The sequence below is a fragment of the Eublepharis macularius genome, chromosome 12 (assembly GCF_028583425.1).
Source record: "Eublepharis macularius isolate TG4126 chromosome 12, MPM_Emac_v1.0, whole genome shotgun sequence".
Classification (NCBI taxonomy): Eukaryota; Metazoa; Chordata; class Lepidosauria; order Squamata; family Eublepharidae; genus Eublepharis; species Eublepharis macularius.
In genome coordinates, this window is record NC_072801.1 from 77,385,523 (window position 1) to 77,401,232 (window position 15,710).

At 49.3% G+C, this 15,710-nt stretch overlaps 2 protein-coding genes across 6 annotated transcripts in view; one reads left to right on the top strand and one right to left on the bottom strand.

The window, feature by feature from the left end:
• Nucleotides 1-111: 111 nt before the first annotated feature.
• Nucleotides 112-4,711, bottom strand: PSME2 (proteasome activator subunit 2). Its single transcript, XM_054992496.1, has 11 exons — nt 4,486-4,711; nt 4,171-4,203; nt 4,028-4,090; nt 3,708-3,794; nt 3,561-3,588; nt 3,362-3,459; nt 3,149-3,217; nt 2,990-3,057; nt 1,111-1,165; nt 810-896; nt 112-722 (listed from the first exon to the last, which is right to left on the bottom strand). Exons 1-11 carry the CDS (start codon nt 4,531-4,533, stop codon nt 642-644), a joined length of 717 nt encoding a protein of 238 aa, XP_054848471.1. The 5' UTR covers nt 4,534-4,711; the 3' UTR covers nt 112-641.
• The window catches only part of RNF31 (ring finger protein 31), a 28,712-nt gene continuing 17,237 nt past the window's right edge, over nt 4,236-15,710 (top strand). Inside the window, exons 1-10 of one of the 5 annotated variants that reach the window (XM_054992489.1) lie at nt 4,236-4,403; nt 8,398-8,576; nt 9,277-9,423; nt 9,751-9,906; nt 10,013-10,072; nt 10,257-10,326; nt 11,263-11,443; nt 11,703-12,072; nt 13,350-13,619; nt 14,600-14,863. In XM_054992489.1, the coding sequence (XP_054848464.1) occupies nt 4,259-4,403; nt 8,398-8,576; nt 9,277-9,423; nt 9,751-9,906; nt 10,013-10,072; nt 10,257-10,326; nt 11,263-11,443; nt 11,703-12,072; nt 13,350-13,619; nt 14,600-14,863 (1,842 nt within the window). In that variant the 5' untranslated portion in view covers nt 4,236-4,258. Of the gene's footprint in view, nt 4,404-4,689; nt 4,733-5,228; nt 5,321-8,397; nt 8,577-9,276; nt 9,424-9,750; nt 9,907-10,012; nt 10,073-10,256; nt 10,327-11,262; nt 11,444-11,702; nt 12,073-13,349; nt 13,620-14,599; nt 14,864-15,710 lie in introns of those variants that run through there. The other 4 variants (XM_054992490.1, XM_054992493.1, XM_054992494.1 and 1 more) reach the window with 4 other exon arrangements.

Consider the following 15,710-nt stretch of genomic DNA (forward strand, 5'->3'; position numbering starts at 1 on the left):
GAAACACACTGGCAGGTGCCATAGTGCCAATGGGCACCATGTTGGGAATTACTAGCCTGACCTTATCAAATATCAGCTGTTGGTCCCCAAGATTGAAAAACAAACAACAAATGAAACGAGTCTATTTTTAATTGAATTAGCTAGCTCTTTAAAGCATCACAAATCTTTCAAGCTCAATGCCTTCCAACAGGCATAGGGATTTAGAGCCCAAAATACAAATAATCTTGTTTTACACCTTGATCCCTGGATTCCTTGGTTGTGCACGCTGCTCCTCTGAACAGAGAAAGGCCACAGAACGCTGTGTGGGTCAGATCACAGACAGAAAAAAAGGTTGAGGGCCCAGGTTTACAATGGCTCCTGAATTAAAGCAAGACATCTGAGAACATGTAGCCAATGGAAAAAAAATTATCACAGGAAAATAAGATGTATTTTGTCCAGCTTTAATTTCACTCTCTTTCACAGACCCCTTGTAACAAGAAGGCAGAGTGCATTTCTTTGGTTTTTTTCTGAACCAGCAACATATAGCTGTGCATCTACTTTCATATTTCTCTGCCCTCTTTCTTTGTACCCTTCTCTGGTTATGTGTCACCCTGGAGAAGAGAGCAGAGTCAGTGGCCAGGGACTCCACTGAAGAGGATCTCCTAGTACATCGATGGCTTCTCCTCCCCCTTGGGGTTGGTCAGTTTCTCCAGGTTTTTGCTCACGATGTGGTACAGTTCAGCCTGCCGGGAAACAAACCGGGAAATATTAAGAGACTTGTCTCTTTCCTCCCTTCCTCAAGCTTACTGCCTCTTTCCTAATTTACTCACATAAAACCCACGGATATCAAGCGCCATCATTTGGACTTCCCTGTATATAGCCTCATCTCGTTCGTGAACGAGACACCGATAATCCATCTGCAACAAAATAAGAAATGCAAATCAGACTGCCTAGGGACCCTGCTTCAAGGACATTTGCTACCCCATCGCTATTCTTCTGGCCAATCCTAGGACTCATACATTGCAGCCAAGAAACCTGGGGGAAGACTTCATACCCATCACTCTGCATTAGATTTCCAGTCAGTGGGAGTGGAAAGTTTGACTCCTGAGGAAGTGGGACCTCACTACTCACCACGTGAGTGTCTTTGGAGGCCTTAGCCACGGCATCACCACGCTCTGAGAAATATCTGGAAAGGAGAGTAGCACTGGTGTTTACGGTATGTATAGGGAGACAGTCTGTTGCGAGACTATTGTTTCCAATATCCCAGGCAAAACGTTGGACACACTATTTTATTTATTTATATTTATAGTCCGCCTTTCTCACTAAGAAGGCAGATTACACAGTGTGAGATTTGTACAGTCAGTATCAAGGACAATTTTATAAACAATGCCATAGGGTAAATAAACACAAGTTTACAAAGCCGTAACATTAGCAAGGATCCGATCCAGAGTTGAAGAAATGCTGAAACAGAGCACAAGTAATTCTAGGACTGACATTAGACAACACAAGACACAGGTAGCTCATAGGAGCACATATTTAAAGCAACAGAGTGTACGTAAATCAACAAAGTGATGTCTGTGGTCCCTAACTCATTAGCAAAGCATCTCAGACCCCCCTCCCTATAATACAGCCCTGCTTCTGAGTAAAAAGCTGTTTTGAATAATTCAGTTTTGCATTGTTTGTGGAAAACCAGGAGCGTGGGGGCTCTCCTGACATCCTCAGGCAGGCCATTGCACAGGGTGTGGGCCACCATAGAGAAAGCCCATGTACGGGCTGCTGTTGATTTCACCCAAGTGCGGGGTGGCACCTGCAGGAGATACTATCCATATTTTATCGCATACTGAAGGCACATTACCAAGAATACAGTAGGGATGATCCCTTCTAGTTCACCAGCCTTTGTAAGTATCCTCTTTGAAGGCACTGTGGTTCACTGTGCATGTGGGCAAGGCAGAAATGTTACCCATGATCCCTCTGAACAGGATTGCTTATAAGGGACGGTTACCCACAATGGCAAAAGCGTTTGAGGAAGAAGCCGCCAATGGAGTTCATTCCTCATAAAGCTCTCCAGCATTCATTCATTTTAGCTATCAAGTTAATTTAGGTGCCACCTTTCTGTTCAATGAACAGCCAAGGTAGCTAACAATCAATAAACAATACAAGTGGTGAGTTGTATTCAGCCAAGCCATAATGACATCTGAGGGAAAAAATCAACTCCATTCAAAGGCTATCAGCAATAAAGGTATCTTGGCTGTATGCCCAAGGCCTGTAAAAACTGCACTGCCGGGGGGGGGGGAGCAGAATTTAGAGGTAGGTGCTGAAGAGACCCTTATAACATCTATTGGACTTTAGATAACATGGGATCCTGCAGTAAGAATGCTCCCACCTTGCACTCCATCCAAACTCAGAACCCACTGGGTTCAAAGTGATGGAGATGGTAATTCAGGTCCCTTGGACCCACTCCTAAATCGAAGAGGCTTCTGACTGGCTACTGAAGATCTGATGGGCTGTGTGCAGATTTTAAAAAACATTGCTTTGGCAGCCGTTGCCACCACAGCACAAGGCTGTTCACTGTGTCTGAAGGTCAGCTGAGGCAGCCATTTTGTGCCTGGCTCCACCTCCTCAGGCAGCCATTTTGTGGCTGTGCCCAACACACTGTAACACAATTCAGAAAAAGCCTGCAGGCTGAAAAAGGTTGGGGGCTCCTGGGTCAGTCTGGAAGAACCAGATTTGAATCCGCACTCTGCCATGGAAGCTTGCTTGGATGACCTTGGGCCAGTCACACTCAGCTTAACCTGCCTCACAGAGTTGTTGTGGGGATAAAACGGAGAAGAATTATGTAAGCCACCTTGGGTCCCCTCTGGAGAGAATGGTGGAGTATAAGCAAAGTGAATAAAACAGGGAAGCATTACCCACTGTGCTCTTGGCACAAGAACGCCCATGGGGTTGTAGAACCCATAGTGTTCAGGGGAGGGCTGTAAACAGCTCGTTTTCTTCTACACCCCATCCTTACTTGGCGATGGTGGTCTGGAAGCCTTCTGCCTTGGTTTTTAGGGCCACGATACGCTCCAGGACTTTCTCCTGTCAGAGGAAAAGGGAAGAAAGGAGGTGCGTGTGACTGAACAGCTTGAGAAATGGCAGATTTCAGTAAGATAGCCTTGGCGCCTCTTACCTGAACAGCCACCCCAAAATCATTACCGTCTTCTATTTTGGGGATCATGTACTGAATCCAGGTAGCAACCTAACAGGAACGGAGAGAAGGGAATTGGGACACAGATGTGGGGTGCCCACAACGCCCTCAGCCACAGATGTCGCCATAAAGACACAGCAGTGCGTCTCTAGGACATGAGGATCGGGGCAGGCAGGGGGCACAAAGTCAACTCACCAAAACGCATTTCTCTCGGAACTCCCGAACTTCGGGTTTGACCCGGTCCAAAAGGGACACAATGGATTCATTACCCTTAAGATAGCCGCATTTGGGGGCTGGGAGTAGGGGACAAAGTGGTGGTAAATCTATAGAAAACTGAGAATCCCCTCCCCATAAACCATACAGTTTCCCCCTCCCTCCAATGGTTTCCATTCACCTTCCTTGTCCTCCTTCTCCGTCTCCATCTGTGTAGAAACAAACAAGCAAAACAAATGTGTATGTGCCTTTTTCTCACTCATTACAGGTTTTTTTTAGTGGTGGAATTTGGGGGAGTCAGAGGAGAAAACATCTTAAAATGTCTCACCTCGTCGTCTTTGGGAGGAGGGTCTGGAATAGGGATATCCAGTGGGGCTCGAAGAACCGACAGATCTTGAAGGTTCAATTGATCTTCCTGGAAAAGGGGAAAAGATGAAGAGCTATGCAGGATTATATCAGGTTCAATCCAGCATCCAATTTCCTGCAGCGACCCATAGGATGCTCCTTGAAAGACGGAAGCTAAAGCCAAGGCGCATTCAAAGGTATATTGCCTCTGAACATGGAGGCTCCACGTTGCCACTACGGCCAACAGAGCCAGGGTTGAATGTACAGCAAGAGGAGGGATTCCACCTTGGGGAGTTCTCTTACCTTCAAAAACTGATCCAGTTGAAATATTTTTGCAGGTAAAAACGTTGAGAGAAATTCTTCTGCCTGTGAGAGGTGGAAAAAGAGAAGTGAGGGAGGGAGGGGAACTCTGATGGGGGACTTCCAATGCAGCAAAAGTCACCTACCTCTTTAGAAAGGGAGTCCCTGAAATCGATTATCTAGGAAAAGGAAAGAAGAGAAAGTGAAAGGCGTCTTTGGTCCCAGGGCAGCTTAATGCGCAGACGGAGGGAGGCTGTGGGAATGGGCCAGGCATTCCCAGGACCCAGCAAGGAATGCGGCCAGAATGCACTCTGCACGTGTGCAGAGGCGCGCTTGCTTTATTCTCACGTGACGGATGTCCCGAGCCGGAGAACTGACGGTATTTTTTTAAAGTTTCTTTTAAGAAAATTTTGGGCATCCCCTCCTTTAGACCCTCCCCACTTTCCCAGCCCCCTCCCCACCTTTTTACGCGTCTCGTTGCTGACTTGGATGGTGAAGGTCTTGGCCATGGCTTGGCTTGTGGGGGGGGGGGGGTCCAGGGGACGTCAAAGCCGCTTCGATGGTCGCCCTTTCCCGGAATGCAACGACAGCGAAAGCTCGATGGGAAGCGAGCAAAGCCCCCGCTTGTTTTCACTTTCACATTCACACGTTCCGCCCTCTGGAGCCGCCTCCTTCCACCTGCTCCCCCCACGGGGTTTATGTATGTATGTACGTATGTATGTATTATGTAATTTATATTCCGCCTTTCTTTGCAGGGAGGGGGGGACGGCAGCAGAGCTCCCCCGACACCAAAAAAATCTCTTTCCCCAATACTAAAGGAAAGCCATTTTCCAAGAAACTTTTGCAAGAAAACTTTTGCATGTCACAAGTGCAAGGAAATGCTCGGGCCACGCCCCAGCCATACCCCCCCTTCTTTGTGCCCCACAGTGCAGCATGCCCCCCACCGCAATGCTCAGGAGCGTGCATATTGCATTATAACGTGCGCCGATGCAGGAGCTGCTCGGCGCTTCTAAGAACCCTCTTTGCATTCCATCCCCCGGGCGGGAGGGCTGTTGCGCTTCCTTCTGCACTCTGCCTGTGCGCAGAGGCCCCCTCGCCCTCGGACCCGCCGGGCGGCGTGTAGTTCTTCCTCCTCGTCTGCGGGTGTCTCCCTTGGCTTGGCGGGCGGGGTCGGTTTCTTTTTCTCCGCGCCTTCATTTCCTGCCCCCTCCCTCCTTCCTCTTCTGCCACCAGCTGGTGCTGTTTCGCATGACCCCGGGAAGGGGGGCTTGGATCCTCATCTCCCACCCCCAGCAGGTAAGGCACCCCCCCACTCCCATTTTCTGGCGGGGGGAACGATAGGAAGCCTCAATCTCCCCCTCCCTTTAATACATCAGATGTGATTCCCCCCCCCCCCGGTCATTGAACTAGAAGAGTTTTTGGAAAGGTGGCAAAAAGTTAGAGTTGGGAACCCTAAAACCCGCCTTTAACCCCCTGATTATTGAAAAGAGGCACCTGCTGCCCAGGGCTTAGACGGGGTGGGGGCCAGCAGTCCACCTGCAGCGCCAGGTCTCCCCACCCCCCATTTTTTTTGGAGAGGGGAGGTCTTTTAATGAATGTGACAGCTTCCATTCAAAGGATGAGTGCTTTTTAGAATAGAGAAGTTGCTAGTAAGATTAACACAAATCAGGGGCAATGGGTGCCCTATTGTCCTGCTGCAAAGCCCACCAGGTCTTGCCCCTACAGATTTCCCCCGGGAATCAAGGTGAATTTTTCCAAGATCCTTGTGGTTGCCAATCTCTCTGTAGTGCCTGGAGATCGCCTAGAATGACATCTGATCTCGAGACAACAGAGCCAGTTTAGTGTGGTGGTTAAGAGTGACTAGGAGCCTAGTTTGATTCCCCACTGCTCCGCTTGAAGCCAGCTGGGTGACCTGGGGTCAGTCACAGCTCTCCCAGAGCTCTCTCAGCCCCACCCACCTCACAGGATGATTGTTGTGGGGACAATAACAACACACTTTGTAAACTGCTCTGAGTGGGTGTTAAGTTGTCCTGAAGGGTGGTATATAAATAGAATGTTATTATTATTATTATTAGAGATCAGTTCCGCTGGAGAAAAGGGTTGCTTTGGAAGGGGGACTTTATGCTGTAACTGGTGGTCTCATCTACTGGTGGTCCCTGGCCCCAAGGAGGTTTGTCTTGCCTTGACAGGGCCCCTGGGCCTTTTTGGCCTTGGCCCCAACCTGGTGGAACTCTTTGTCTGAGACAACCCAGGCCCAGTGGGACTTATTATCAATCCCTCCAGACCTGCAAGACAGAGATGTTCTGCCTGGCCTTTGGTGGTTGAGGCAAGCAGGCCTCCTCCCTGGCCTCCCACGGGGGGCGGGGGGGGAGTACCCCCTCTCGACGTCTGCTTTTATTTGTTGTTTGCCATTCACCACCATGGGCCCAAATGATTACATGCGGGATTGTGCACAGGGCCATATTATTCATAAGTCTGATTAGACTGAAGCCTAGGGAGGGGCCCTGCAGGAACTTGGGGCCCGTCAATTTTTTTTTGCTGAGGTACTCTTACCTGCTCCCTAGGGTTCCAGTGGTTAAAGGCATTTTACACTCTGCACTGTAGCAATATGAGTACATATATATTTATCCATATGTATATATACACTCTCATAAATGTATATGAATAGAATTCTTCAGGAGACCCTCAAAATGGATATAGGGGTAGTACCTACTGTAGCAGGTCAGGCTCTCAGCTGTAGTGGGATGAAAGACTGACGTGCCGGAGGAGGCCCGAAATACCTGAAAGCCTGGGGGCCCAGCCGTGGATTAATACGGCCCTGATTTTGCGATATGCGCTGCTGAGGGTGGGCTATGAAATTGCAACTGCTCTTTTAATGCGACCAGTTTTAATTGTCCATATTGTCTGTATTGTATATTGCTCTGTGTTTTAATTGGATGTGATCCGCTCTGAGAATGCTTGCGGGAAGAGCGGACTACAAATCAAATTAATGATAATGATGCTAGTGATAACGATAATGATAATACCCTGCGGATGTCTCTCCCCTCCCCAAACCCTGCCCTTCCCAGGGGTTACCTCCCCAAATTTCCAGGAATTTCCCAATCCAGAGTTGGCAACCATACTGTTGCCCTTCTAGTGCTTGAGGCCTTCTGGGGAAAAATTCCCTTTTATCTCATTTTAAAAAAATGTTTATATGATCTGCCTTTTCCTATAAATGCTGAATGAGTCATTAAAATAGAAAGACACATGAAAACATCCACCCTGCGGGAGCCATCTCAATACACACAGAGAGCTCTCTCTGGCTGTGGCGAATGTGAGTTTCTTGGCTGCTTAACAGAAAAAGCAATTGTCTAATGAAGCTTCTCCTGGAATAAAACTGAGCAAGTCTAAAAGTACTGCAAGACTCCAGTGTTTTTTTTGCCACAATGGGCCAACACAGCAACTCCGCCAGAACCGAAAAGCATTGATTCCCATTTACTGTCCTGCCCCTCTGGAACTGAAAAGCATCGATCCCTATTTACCGCCCTGTAAATTGTTCACCTCTATAAAAAAAGACACAGAGACGCATTGTTTTGGTGGTCTGTGTGTCTTTCATTTGGTTATGAGGGAGGGAAAATCACTGATTTTTCAGTTTGTACTTTGGAACCTTCACCTGGAAATGAGACAGCCCCACCCCAAGGGACGGGGCTGGCTACAGTCATATTTTCTCCTTGGGTGAGATTGGGAATAACCCTTCCAAGAGATCCATATTATAAATATGGCCCACATCTCCCCCGCCCCCACCTTGGTCATTTGTAGGTATGGAACTGTGTGTAATATTTGATGGCTCCATCTTGCCTGTCTCTTGCTGGCAAAGCCACGGTCTGTCCCCTCCATTCATTTGACAAAATGCTTGCCTGGCCTGCCCGCTGCTTTTTGTGCCTGTGCCAGAGCACAGAAAATAGGTTCAGCGGCAGATTAGAAGAAGCATGGTGTTAGTGGATAGAGGGCTGGACTTCAGAGAGACCGAAGTTCAAATCCCTACTGGGGCACAAAGCTGATCTTGGGCCTGCCAATTTCTTTCTTGGGCTAACCTACCTTGCAAGGTTGTTGTGTGTGTGGGGGGGTATTGCTTCACCTCCATAGCTTATTAGAGGAAGGGCAGGATAGAAAGGTAAAGGTGATGAATTGCAAATGAAGAAAAAAACAGCCTTTTTAATTTAGGTCCTGTTATTTATTCATTTATGTATTTAAAACATTTTATTCATTTAAAACATTTAGAAGTGTGGGCTTAGTGATTGAAAGGGGGTAGCACTTAGCTGACCCTGGTGGGCCTTACATGTGAAGGTCTCATTTCTCATGTGCAGTCTCTGTTTGTCCTCTGCCCCCGGCAGCAGACATGGAGTCCAAGTTCCTGAGCCTCCGGGAAGAGCTGGTGGCTGCTTTGATCCAGAGCCCCTCCGAGCTAAATCCAGAGTCTGTGCAGCAGCTGGTGGAGATGTCTTTGCCTCCGTCCAAGAAATACCGGGAGATCGACGTGAAGGGCATTGTGCGGGCCAATACTCAGGGACAGGTAAGGGGGAGGGCGCAGCTGAATTGGGAGGGGGCCTTGGGAGATTTGGAATTGGTGAGGGGCACAAATTGAGTCCCGATTCCCACCTCACTCAGAAGGCTCCTGTGCCTTAGACGTTCGTCAGGTGAAGCATTTCCTATTGCCACATCTGTCTGCCAGGAAAAGCTTCACTTGTGGGATTTCTGCCTGTAATTCAGCTGCCGGGTGAAAGAAAAAGGGGAACAACCTTGAGGAGAGCAGAGAGAGTGTGGAAGCTGTGTGTGTGTGTGTGTGTGTGTGTGTGTGTGTGTGTGTGACTTAGTAAGGAAGAACTGGCTTGGGGTGTGAGGAGGCAGCTTGGCAAGGATATGGTCGAGGAACTTCTGTGCAACTGGATTAGCATTCTAAGAATGGAGAATGGGGGGAAATGCAGAAAGCAGGAGATTGGCCCCTAAGGCTGAAGAAACAAGGAGGCAAATGCGTGTGCCAGAGCCTGCTGAAGGTTTGGAAGCCGGAGGTGCCCACCGTCTGTGTGCTGTTGGCCTGGCTTTTGGGGCAGCAAGCTAGGTGATGTGGCCTTTCATGAGCTTGGCACATAGCGCTGTGGGAATGCAAGAGGTTGCAGCTGCAGCACGAAGCTCCCTGAGATTTTGGGCTGGGTGGCTGGGTGTGTGTGCAACATCTGGTAAGAGACGATTCCAAAGATCCAATCCTCTCCCAGACCCCCAAAGAGCTGCGGACAATTTCCACTGCTCTAAACATCCTTGAGAAGTACGGGCGCAATCTCTTGAACCCCCACAAGCCTCGCTTCTGGCGGACGGTCAAGTTCAACAACCCTGTCTTCCGAGACACCGTCGACACCATCCAGGTGAGAGAGAGTCCTCCCTCTTCCAGTTTCATTTTTTTCTGTTTAAACTTCATTATTTTGCTGGTTTGTGTGAGCCTCTCAAAGGAAAAATACCCCCCCCCCCCGCCGCCATTTTACTGGTTTCTGACACATTTCAGTAGAACGAACCTGGTTGGGTTGTATAGGTATGGGGTCACCACAGGCAAGGCCCTGCTTCCAAGCAGAAATCAGTCTCATTTCCGATAATGAAGGGCCTCACCTGGAAAGGTATGTCATTAAGAGGGGCCAACTGTACAGCCCCTCCTGCCCTGCCCTCTTGATTTTCTGCATGCTTCGTGTTTTTGGCAGGGTGGACGGGACGTCCTTCGCCTATATGGCTATTCGGAAGAACAGACTGACGGGCTCTGCTTCCCGGAGCAGCTGCAGGAACCTGAAACTGTCCAAGTGGCCTCCATCACCGTGGACGTCATGCTCTTACGAGCCGAGCTGAACCTTCTCCTTTCGGTAGGGGGGACCCCAGTGCCGAGGGGAGGGATGGGGAGAGAAGAGCATTTGGAGAGGGGCATACTGGGAGTCATTTTCATTGTGTCTCCCCCCCCCCCCTTTTTAGGACAACCACCCCAACCCTCGGGTTTTGCAGGAGCTGATGGAGGAGGGGAATGGCTTAGAGGTGAGTGAGAGATGGGGAGTGAAAGCAGTGGACCTGGCCAGAGGTGATGGAGATGGGCATGCACTTATCTGCAGGGGCCGTTTGTCCTGGCTTGCTGTAATGGCCCAGTCCGCCGCTGGCCGTGAATGAAATTTGCCAGGTGTGGGTATGAATAGAAAAGGTCTCATCCTCGTCTCTTTCCCAGGCCAGCCTCACTGCAGACGTGGCCCCAGAACGTGTTCCTCCGCACACAGCAACGGCATTATCACACACAGGTAATGCAGAACAACGAAGCAAATGGTGGGAATGGCCCCCAGCTCTCTGGGGATTGTACTTACTTCTGGGTGCAAACTTTGAGATCCGGAATATTTATAGGTTGTAACTTGCCAAGTTTCTCATCCTCATGGCAGCAGAGCAACTCAGTAAAGCTCTTGTGCACTTCTGAGAGGGCTTTGACACTCTGTGTGGGGCCTTGCCCAAGGACTACCTTCTCCCCTATGCACCTACCCTTCTGCTCTGGTCTACTTTGGAGAGCCTGCTTCGGGTGCCCCCATGATGTGAGGGTAGATGGGTGACAACCTGAGAAAGGGCCTTCTTGGTTGTGGTGCCAGAACTTTGGAAATCCTTCCCTGGGGAGATTTGGTTGTCTTCCTCTATTGTTGTCTTCCACCAGCATATGAAGACTTCTGTTTCATTTGGTGTACCCTCAGTAAACTCTTATTGACCTTCCTCCCTGGATGTGTCTGTATGTCTGTTTTTTGTAGCATTGTAGCATAAGCTTTCGTGAACCACAGCTCTCTTTATCAGATGCATCTGATGAAGCAAGCTGTAATTCTCGAAAGCTTATGCTTCAATAAAGTTGGTCAGTCTTAAAGGTGTTACTGGACTCTTTTGCAGCTACAGACTAACATGGCTAACTCCTCTGGATCTATGTTTTTATTGTATTGTTAAATATTTATGTATACATTTTAAACATTCTTTTATTATTTTAAATGTTTAATGCCCAATGTTTGCTGCCTTGGGGACCTTATTTGGGTGGAAAGGGAGCATGTAAATGTTTTCAATAAATAAATAAGTCTTAACAGCAAACCACTATCATAAGTTATGCAGACTGCACAAGTTGTCTTTTCTTGGTTGGAAGTTAGGATATCTGGGAAAGAGGTGGGCTCACCTAAATCTTGACCAACTCTTCTCTGCCCCGCTTTGCACAGAGTACCTGCCGCCAGATGCCTGCCTGCTTTGTGGTTTGGAGCCCCCGTCGCTGCACTGCCCGTCCTGTGCCCAGTCACTGTGCCCAGATTGTGACTTGCTCTTCCACAAGCACCCTTCGCGGACACATCACCGGCGGGTGCCTTTGAAGGAACGAGCTTGGCGCAGCACACTGCCTCCCAGGTAGCACCTTCTGGGAATCCACGTTCGTCTTTGCTACTGATGGGTGTTTGGATGCTGGGTGGCACCAGGAAATTTAGGTAGACTCTACGGTGAGGAGGTTGGATTTTCCATTTTTCTGAGCTCTGAGTGACTGGCCTCTAAATATATGGGGCCTAAGGGAGAAACCGTGCCTTGCATACAGATGTGTGGAATGGACGCTTTTTTTTTTTTCCAGGAGAAGACCTTATTTGCTTAACCAAATAATTCTGATCTCTTCTAGCCTCTCCACAGTGACCCCCGATGCAGCATCTTTGCGTCCTCCGATGGAGGGCTGGCGCAGCCTCCCCCCACAGCCGCCAGCCCCACGCCCTGCCTGGTTCTGCGCAGCCTGCCACACCCACAACGATGCTCGCTGCGTACTGTGCGTGGCCTGTGACCGCCCCCGTGGCTGCAAGATACCCGTCAGCCTCAGTTCGGAGGACCAGATGGCTCGTGGTCGCTGGTCGTGCCAGTCTTGCACCTTTGAGAACGAGGCATCTACAGTGTTGTGTACTGTGTGTGAGAGGCCCCGTCTGGCCGGGAGGCCTGGCATAGGTGATGCAAAGCCCCTAATGGCGTGGGGGGAGGATTCAGAAGTGCAGCAGGAAGAGGTAAGTCTGTGTGCAGGATAAGGCCGATCCGCCTAGCCTTGAAACTTTTCCCCTTCCACGATCATGAGGTCTCGTGTGTGTGATGTGCCGTCAAGTTGCCTCCGACCTCTGGCAACCCTATGAATGAAAGGCCTCCCAAATGTCCTATCATTAACAGACTTGCTCAGATCCTGCAAACAGAGGACGTGGCTTCTTTCATTGAGTCAAGCAATCTCATTTTAGGTCTTCCTCTTTTCCTGCTGCCTTCCACTTTTCCCAGCATTATTGACTTTTCCAGAGGATCTTGTCTTCTCATGATGTGAACAAAGTACAACAGCCTAAGTTTCAGCTTCTAGGGAGAATTCCGGCTTGATTTGAGCTAGAACCCACTTATTTGTCTTTTTGGCTGTCCATAGTATCCGCAAAACTCTCCTCTTTCATTTCTGTCTTTTTTGCAAAACGAATATCAACATTTTCAGGAATCTGTCTTTGGTTCCAGGTTTTCGGTAAACCCCTACAATTCCATTTCAGGTAGGTTTTAGCCCTAGAATGTTTTCAATGCCACGATCCAGTCTTGAAACACATGAGATTTTCATGAAGAACGTGACCCTGATGTTCCATCCTCTTTTGGGATTTAGGAAGCCAGTTTTTTGGGGCAAAAGATTTATGTCTGGGCAGACTGGAGACCTTTTAGAGCTTGACCATAGCATCACTGAGCTTCGGTCGTGCTCTGTTAGTGAATTTTGTGATGACCCCCCCCCCTCTTACTGTAAGAACTAGTTGTTTATTTATTGAACTATATGAGATCTTAGCTGTTTCCACGCTACTTACCTTCATTTGGAATGCCACGGAACGTAGCGAAAAAACCATGGAAGATAGCGTCTTCTTGTGCGCGTTTTGCGCGACATTGCGATGTCGCGCAAAACTCACATGAGAAGACGCTATCTTCCGTGTTTTTTTCGCGACGTTCCGGATGAAGGTACATAGTCTGGAAACGGCCCTTATGTCCTGTAGACGGATTTCGCAGTGATGAATGAAAGATACAATTTACAGTTACAATTGTTGTTTTTCTGTAATGCATTCAGGCACCTATTTGGTTGCGTCAGGTTTATTAATCTAAATAAATTTATTTCTATGACCACCACTGTTTAATGCCTTGATTTATTTCTCAAATTCATGGCATGGGGAAATAAGAGAATTTGGCTATGGGTCTTGATTCATTCCCCCCCGCCCCCCAATATGCTGAGTGCAACACCTCTCTCTGTTGGGTATCTCAATTAACCCCTTCCTCACCACAGCTCCCTGGCTGGCAGTGCGAACACTGTACCTTCTGGAACAAGATTCACGGCCGGGTGTGTGAAATGTGCAACCGTACCAGCCAGCGAGGGGGCCCTGAGCCCGCTTCACTGCGTCCCAGGCCAGAGGAGGAGGAAAAGCCGAAGAAGGAGCCAGCCAACATTAAGGCAGATCCAAAATGCCTATTGAAGTCCCTCTCCCTAGAGGATGCAGAACATCGGAGACAGGCGAAACTGCGAGAGGACGGCCAGAAGATGGTAGCCATGATCCGGGTGAGCTCTTCCTCGGAAGCAGCTGTCTGCAAACATCCATTCCTTCAATTTTTTTAGCTTCTGTACCTGTGCTTTTACTACCCAGGATGCACTGCTAAAAAATTCCAAAATTATGCACCAAGGAAACATGAAGGCCTCCAGTTTTGAAGTAAAACATGCAGTTTTTTTGTTAGGTAGAATGTAGTTCCCTTTCAGGATGCATTTGAAGGCTGGGAGTGATAGAAAGCAAGGAAGGTGGCTGGGTGGAGGAATGGGAGAACCGCCTAAAGACGGAGAGAAAGGTACATGTCCTCCTGTCTACCTGCCCTCTGCTCATTTTTCTAGCAACCGGTCAGGGAATGGGAGGAAAGAAGGGGTGGCTGGGAATGTCCACTCTTCTGGAGGAGTGGGAATAGCCGCTTGGCTTGGCTACCCCTCCCAGTCAAAATTCTCCTGTTTTCATATAGTTGCAGAACAGTCACCCCAGTCAATGTAATCTAAGCACCAGGGATGCTAAGAGCTACTTTGGGACCCCAGACAAAGATTCCTTTTCATAGAATCATAGGGTTGGAAGGGACCTCCAGGGTCATCTAGTCCAACCCCCTGCACAATGCAGTAAATTCACAACTACCTTCCCTTCTCCCTCCGCACACACACCCCATGACCCTTGCCCAGAAGATGGCAAAACACTGTCAGGATCCCTTGCTACCTGACCCCAAGGTGGCAATTGGCATTACCCTGGGCATGTAACTGGCATTATCCTGTAATTAGTAATTGAAATTACCCTGGGCATCCCCTCTGCTAGCATCTCATTGGAGCCCCGTCGCAATCAGCCTGAATAGAACAGGGGTGCTGCTACCCCCTCCCCCAAGCAGCACCTTACCTGGAATGTTTTTACCCCTAGTCCCCCCTTCCCAGTGACCCTGCCCTTCCTGTCTTTAGGCCACACCTGCACCCCCAGCATTGCCCTGTAGTCTCACTTCCTGTCTGTTTTCCCGCAGGAAGCCGAGGCGGTGGGGGTGGCGCCTGAGATGGTGGCAGCTGCTTTGCACTACTCAGGGGCCGAGCTGCCTCTGGCTTGGCTGAATTCGGAGCTCCCCTGCGTCCTGGAAGGGGTGGCTGAGCTGGCTACGCAGCGGGGCGAGGAGGAGCCAGGGGGTGGGCTGGGTGCTGTGACCCAACAGGAAGCCCAGACGGCCTGGATGGAGAGCCAGGGGGATGTGGACGAAGCCGTCAGCCGATGCCTCAGCGCTCGCCGCAGCAAGGTCAGCCTGGGCAGGGCTGAGGTGGGCTGGTAGGAGGGTCTCAATGGAAAGACCAGCCATCCTGAGAAAGATGGTGACCTAAAAGTGGGCTCTAGAGGCTGTCCTGGGGAAAGGATTTTAAGGAAAATGGGGAGGGGTTTTAAGGAACAGGGTCAGGAGGAGTGTGGGAGGGGCCAGTTGAGAAGCTGGAGGAAAAGGAGGGACTTAGGAAGGGGCAGGAGGGAGGAATGGGCAGTGCTTGGATTTTGTGGGAGGAGTCTGAGCTGTGGGTGGGGCTCCCCTTCTGGGTTATTAGGAAGGATGGAGCTTAGGAAGCAACTGGCGGGAGAATCTGAGCAGGGGGACGGATGTGGCAAAGAGATTTATGGGAAGCTGGTCTTGAAAGGGAGTCAAGGATTTGGGGATGAACGGATGCTGGTGTCGGAATCAGGGGCTTGAGATGAGGCTTAATTTGAGCCTAGCCTGTAGAATCAATATATTTAATTCTCAACATAGCCCCACCTGTGGATACTTAAATCTAGAGATGGGGTCATAGACAGATAAGACAGATTTTTCTACAAACCTGAGAAAAGCCCCAGATTTGCAGAAAAAATGTGAAATCTACAAAAAACAGTGTTTTAAAAATCTGCTTGTAGCTTTAAGAAATGAATGCCTTTAGTGGCCATTTCTAGGCAACCTCAGAAGTATTGCCAGCCTTCAAGCCTTGGTTTCTGTCAGTAAACGGCAGGAGGAGGGGCAGGTCTCATTCCAGGGTTGTTTTGACCTTTGAGGGAGGACTATTGAGGGCTGTGTCAAACAGCAGCAACCCCAGGTGTCTTGCTGCCACGGGACTTGCATGACTCTCTCA

Coding starts and splice junctions, on each gene's coding strand:
- PSME2 (XM_054992496.1), bottom strand. CDS start 4,533: ATGGCCAAGACCTTCACCATCCAAGTCAGCAACGAGACGCGTAAAAAG. Junction 897..1,110: donor CCTCCAAAGACACTCACGTG/GTGAGTAGTGAG, acceptor ATTTTGTTGCAG/ATGGATTATCGGTGTCTCGT. Junction 723..809: donor TTGATATCCGTGGGTTTTAT/GTGAGTAAATTA, acceptor GTTTCCCGGCAG/GCTGAACTGTACCACATCGT.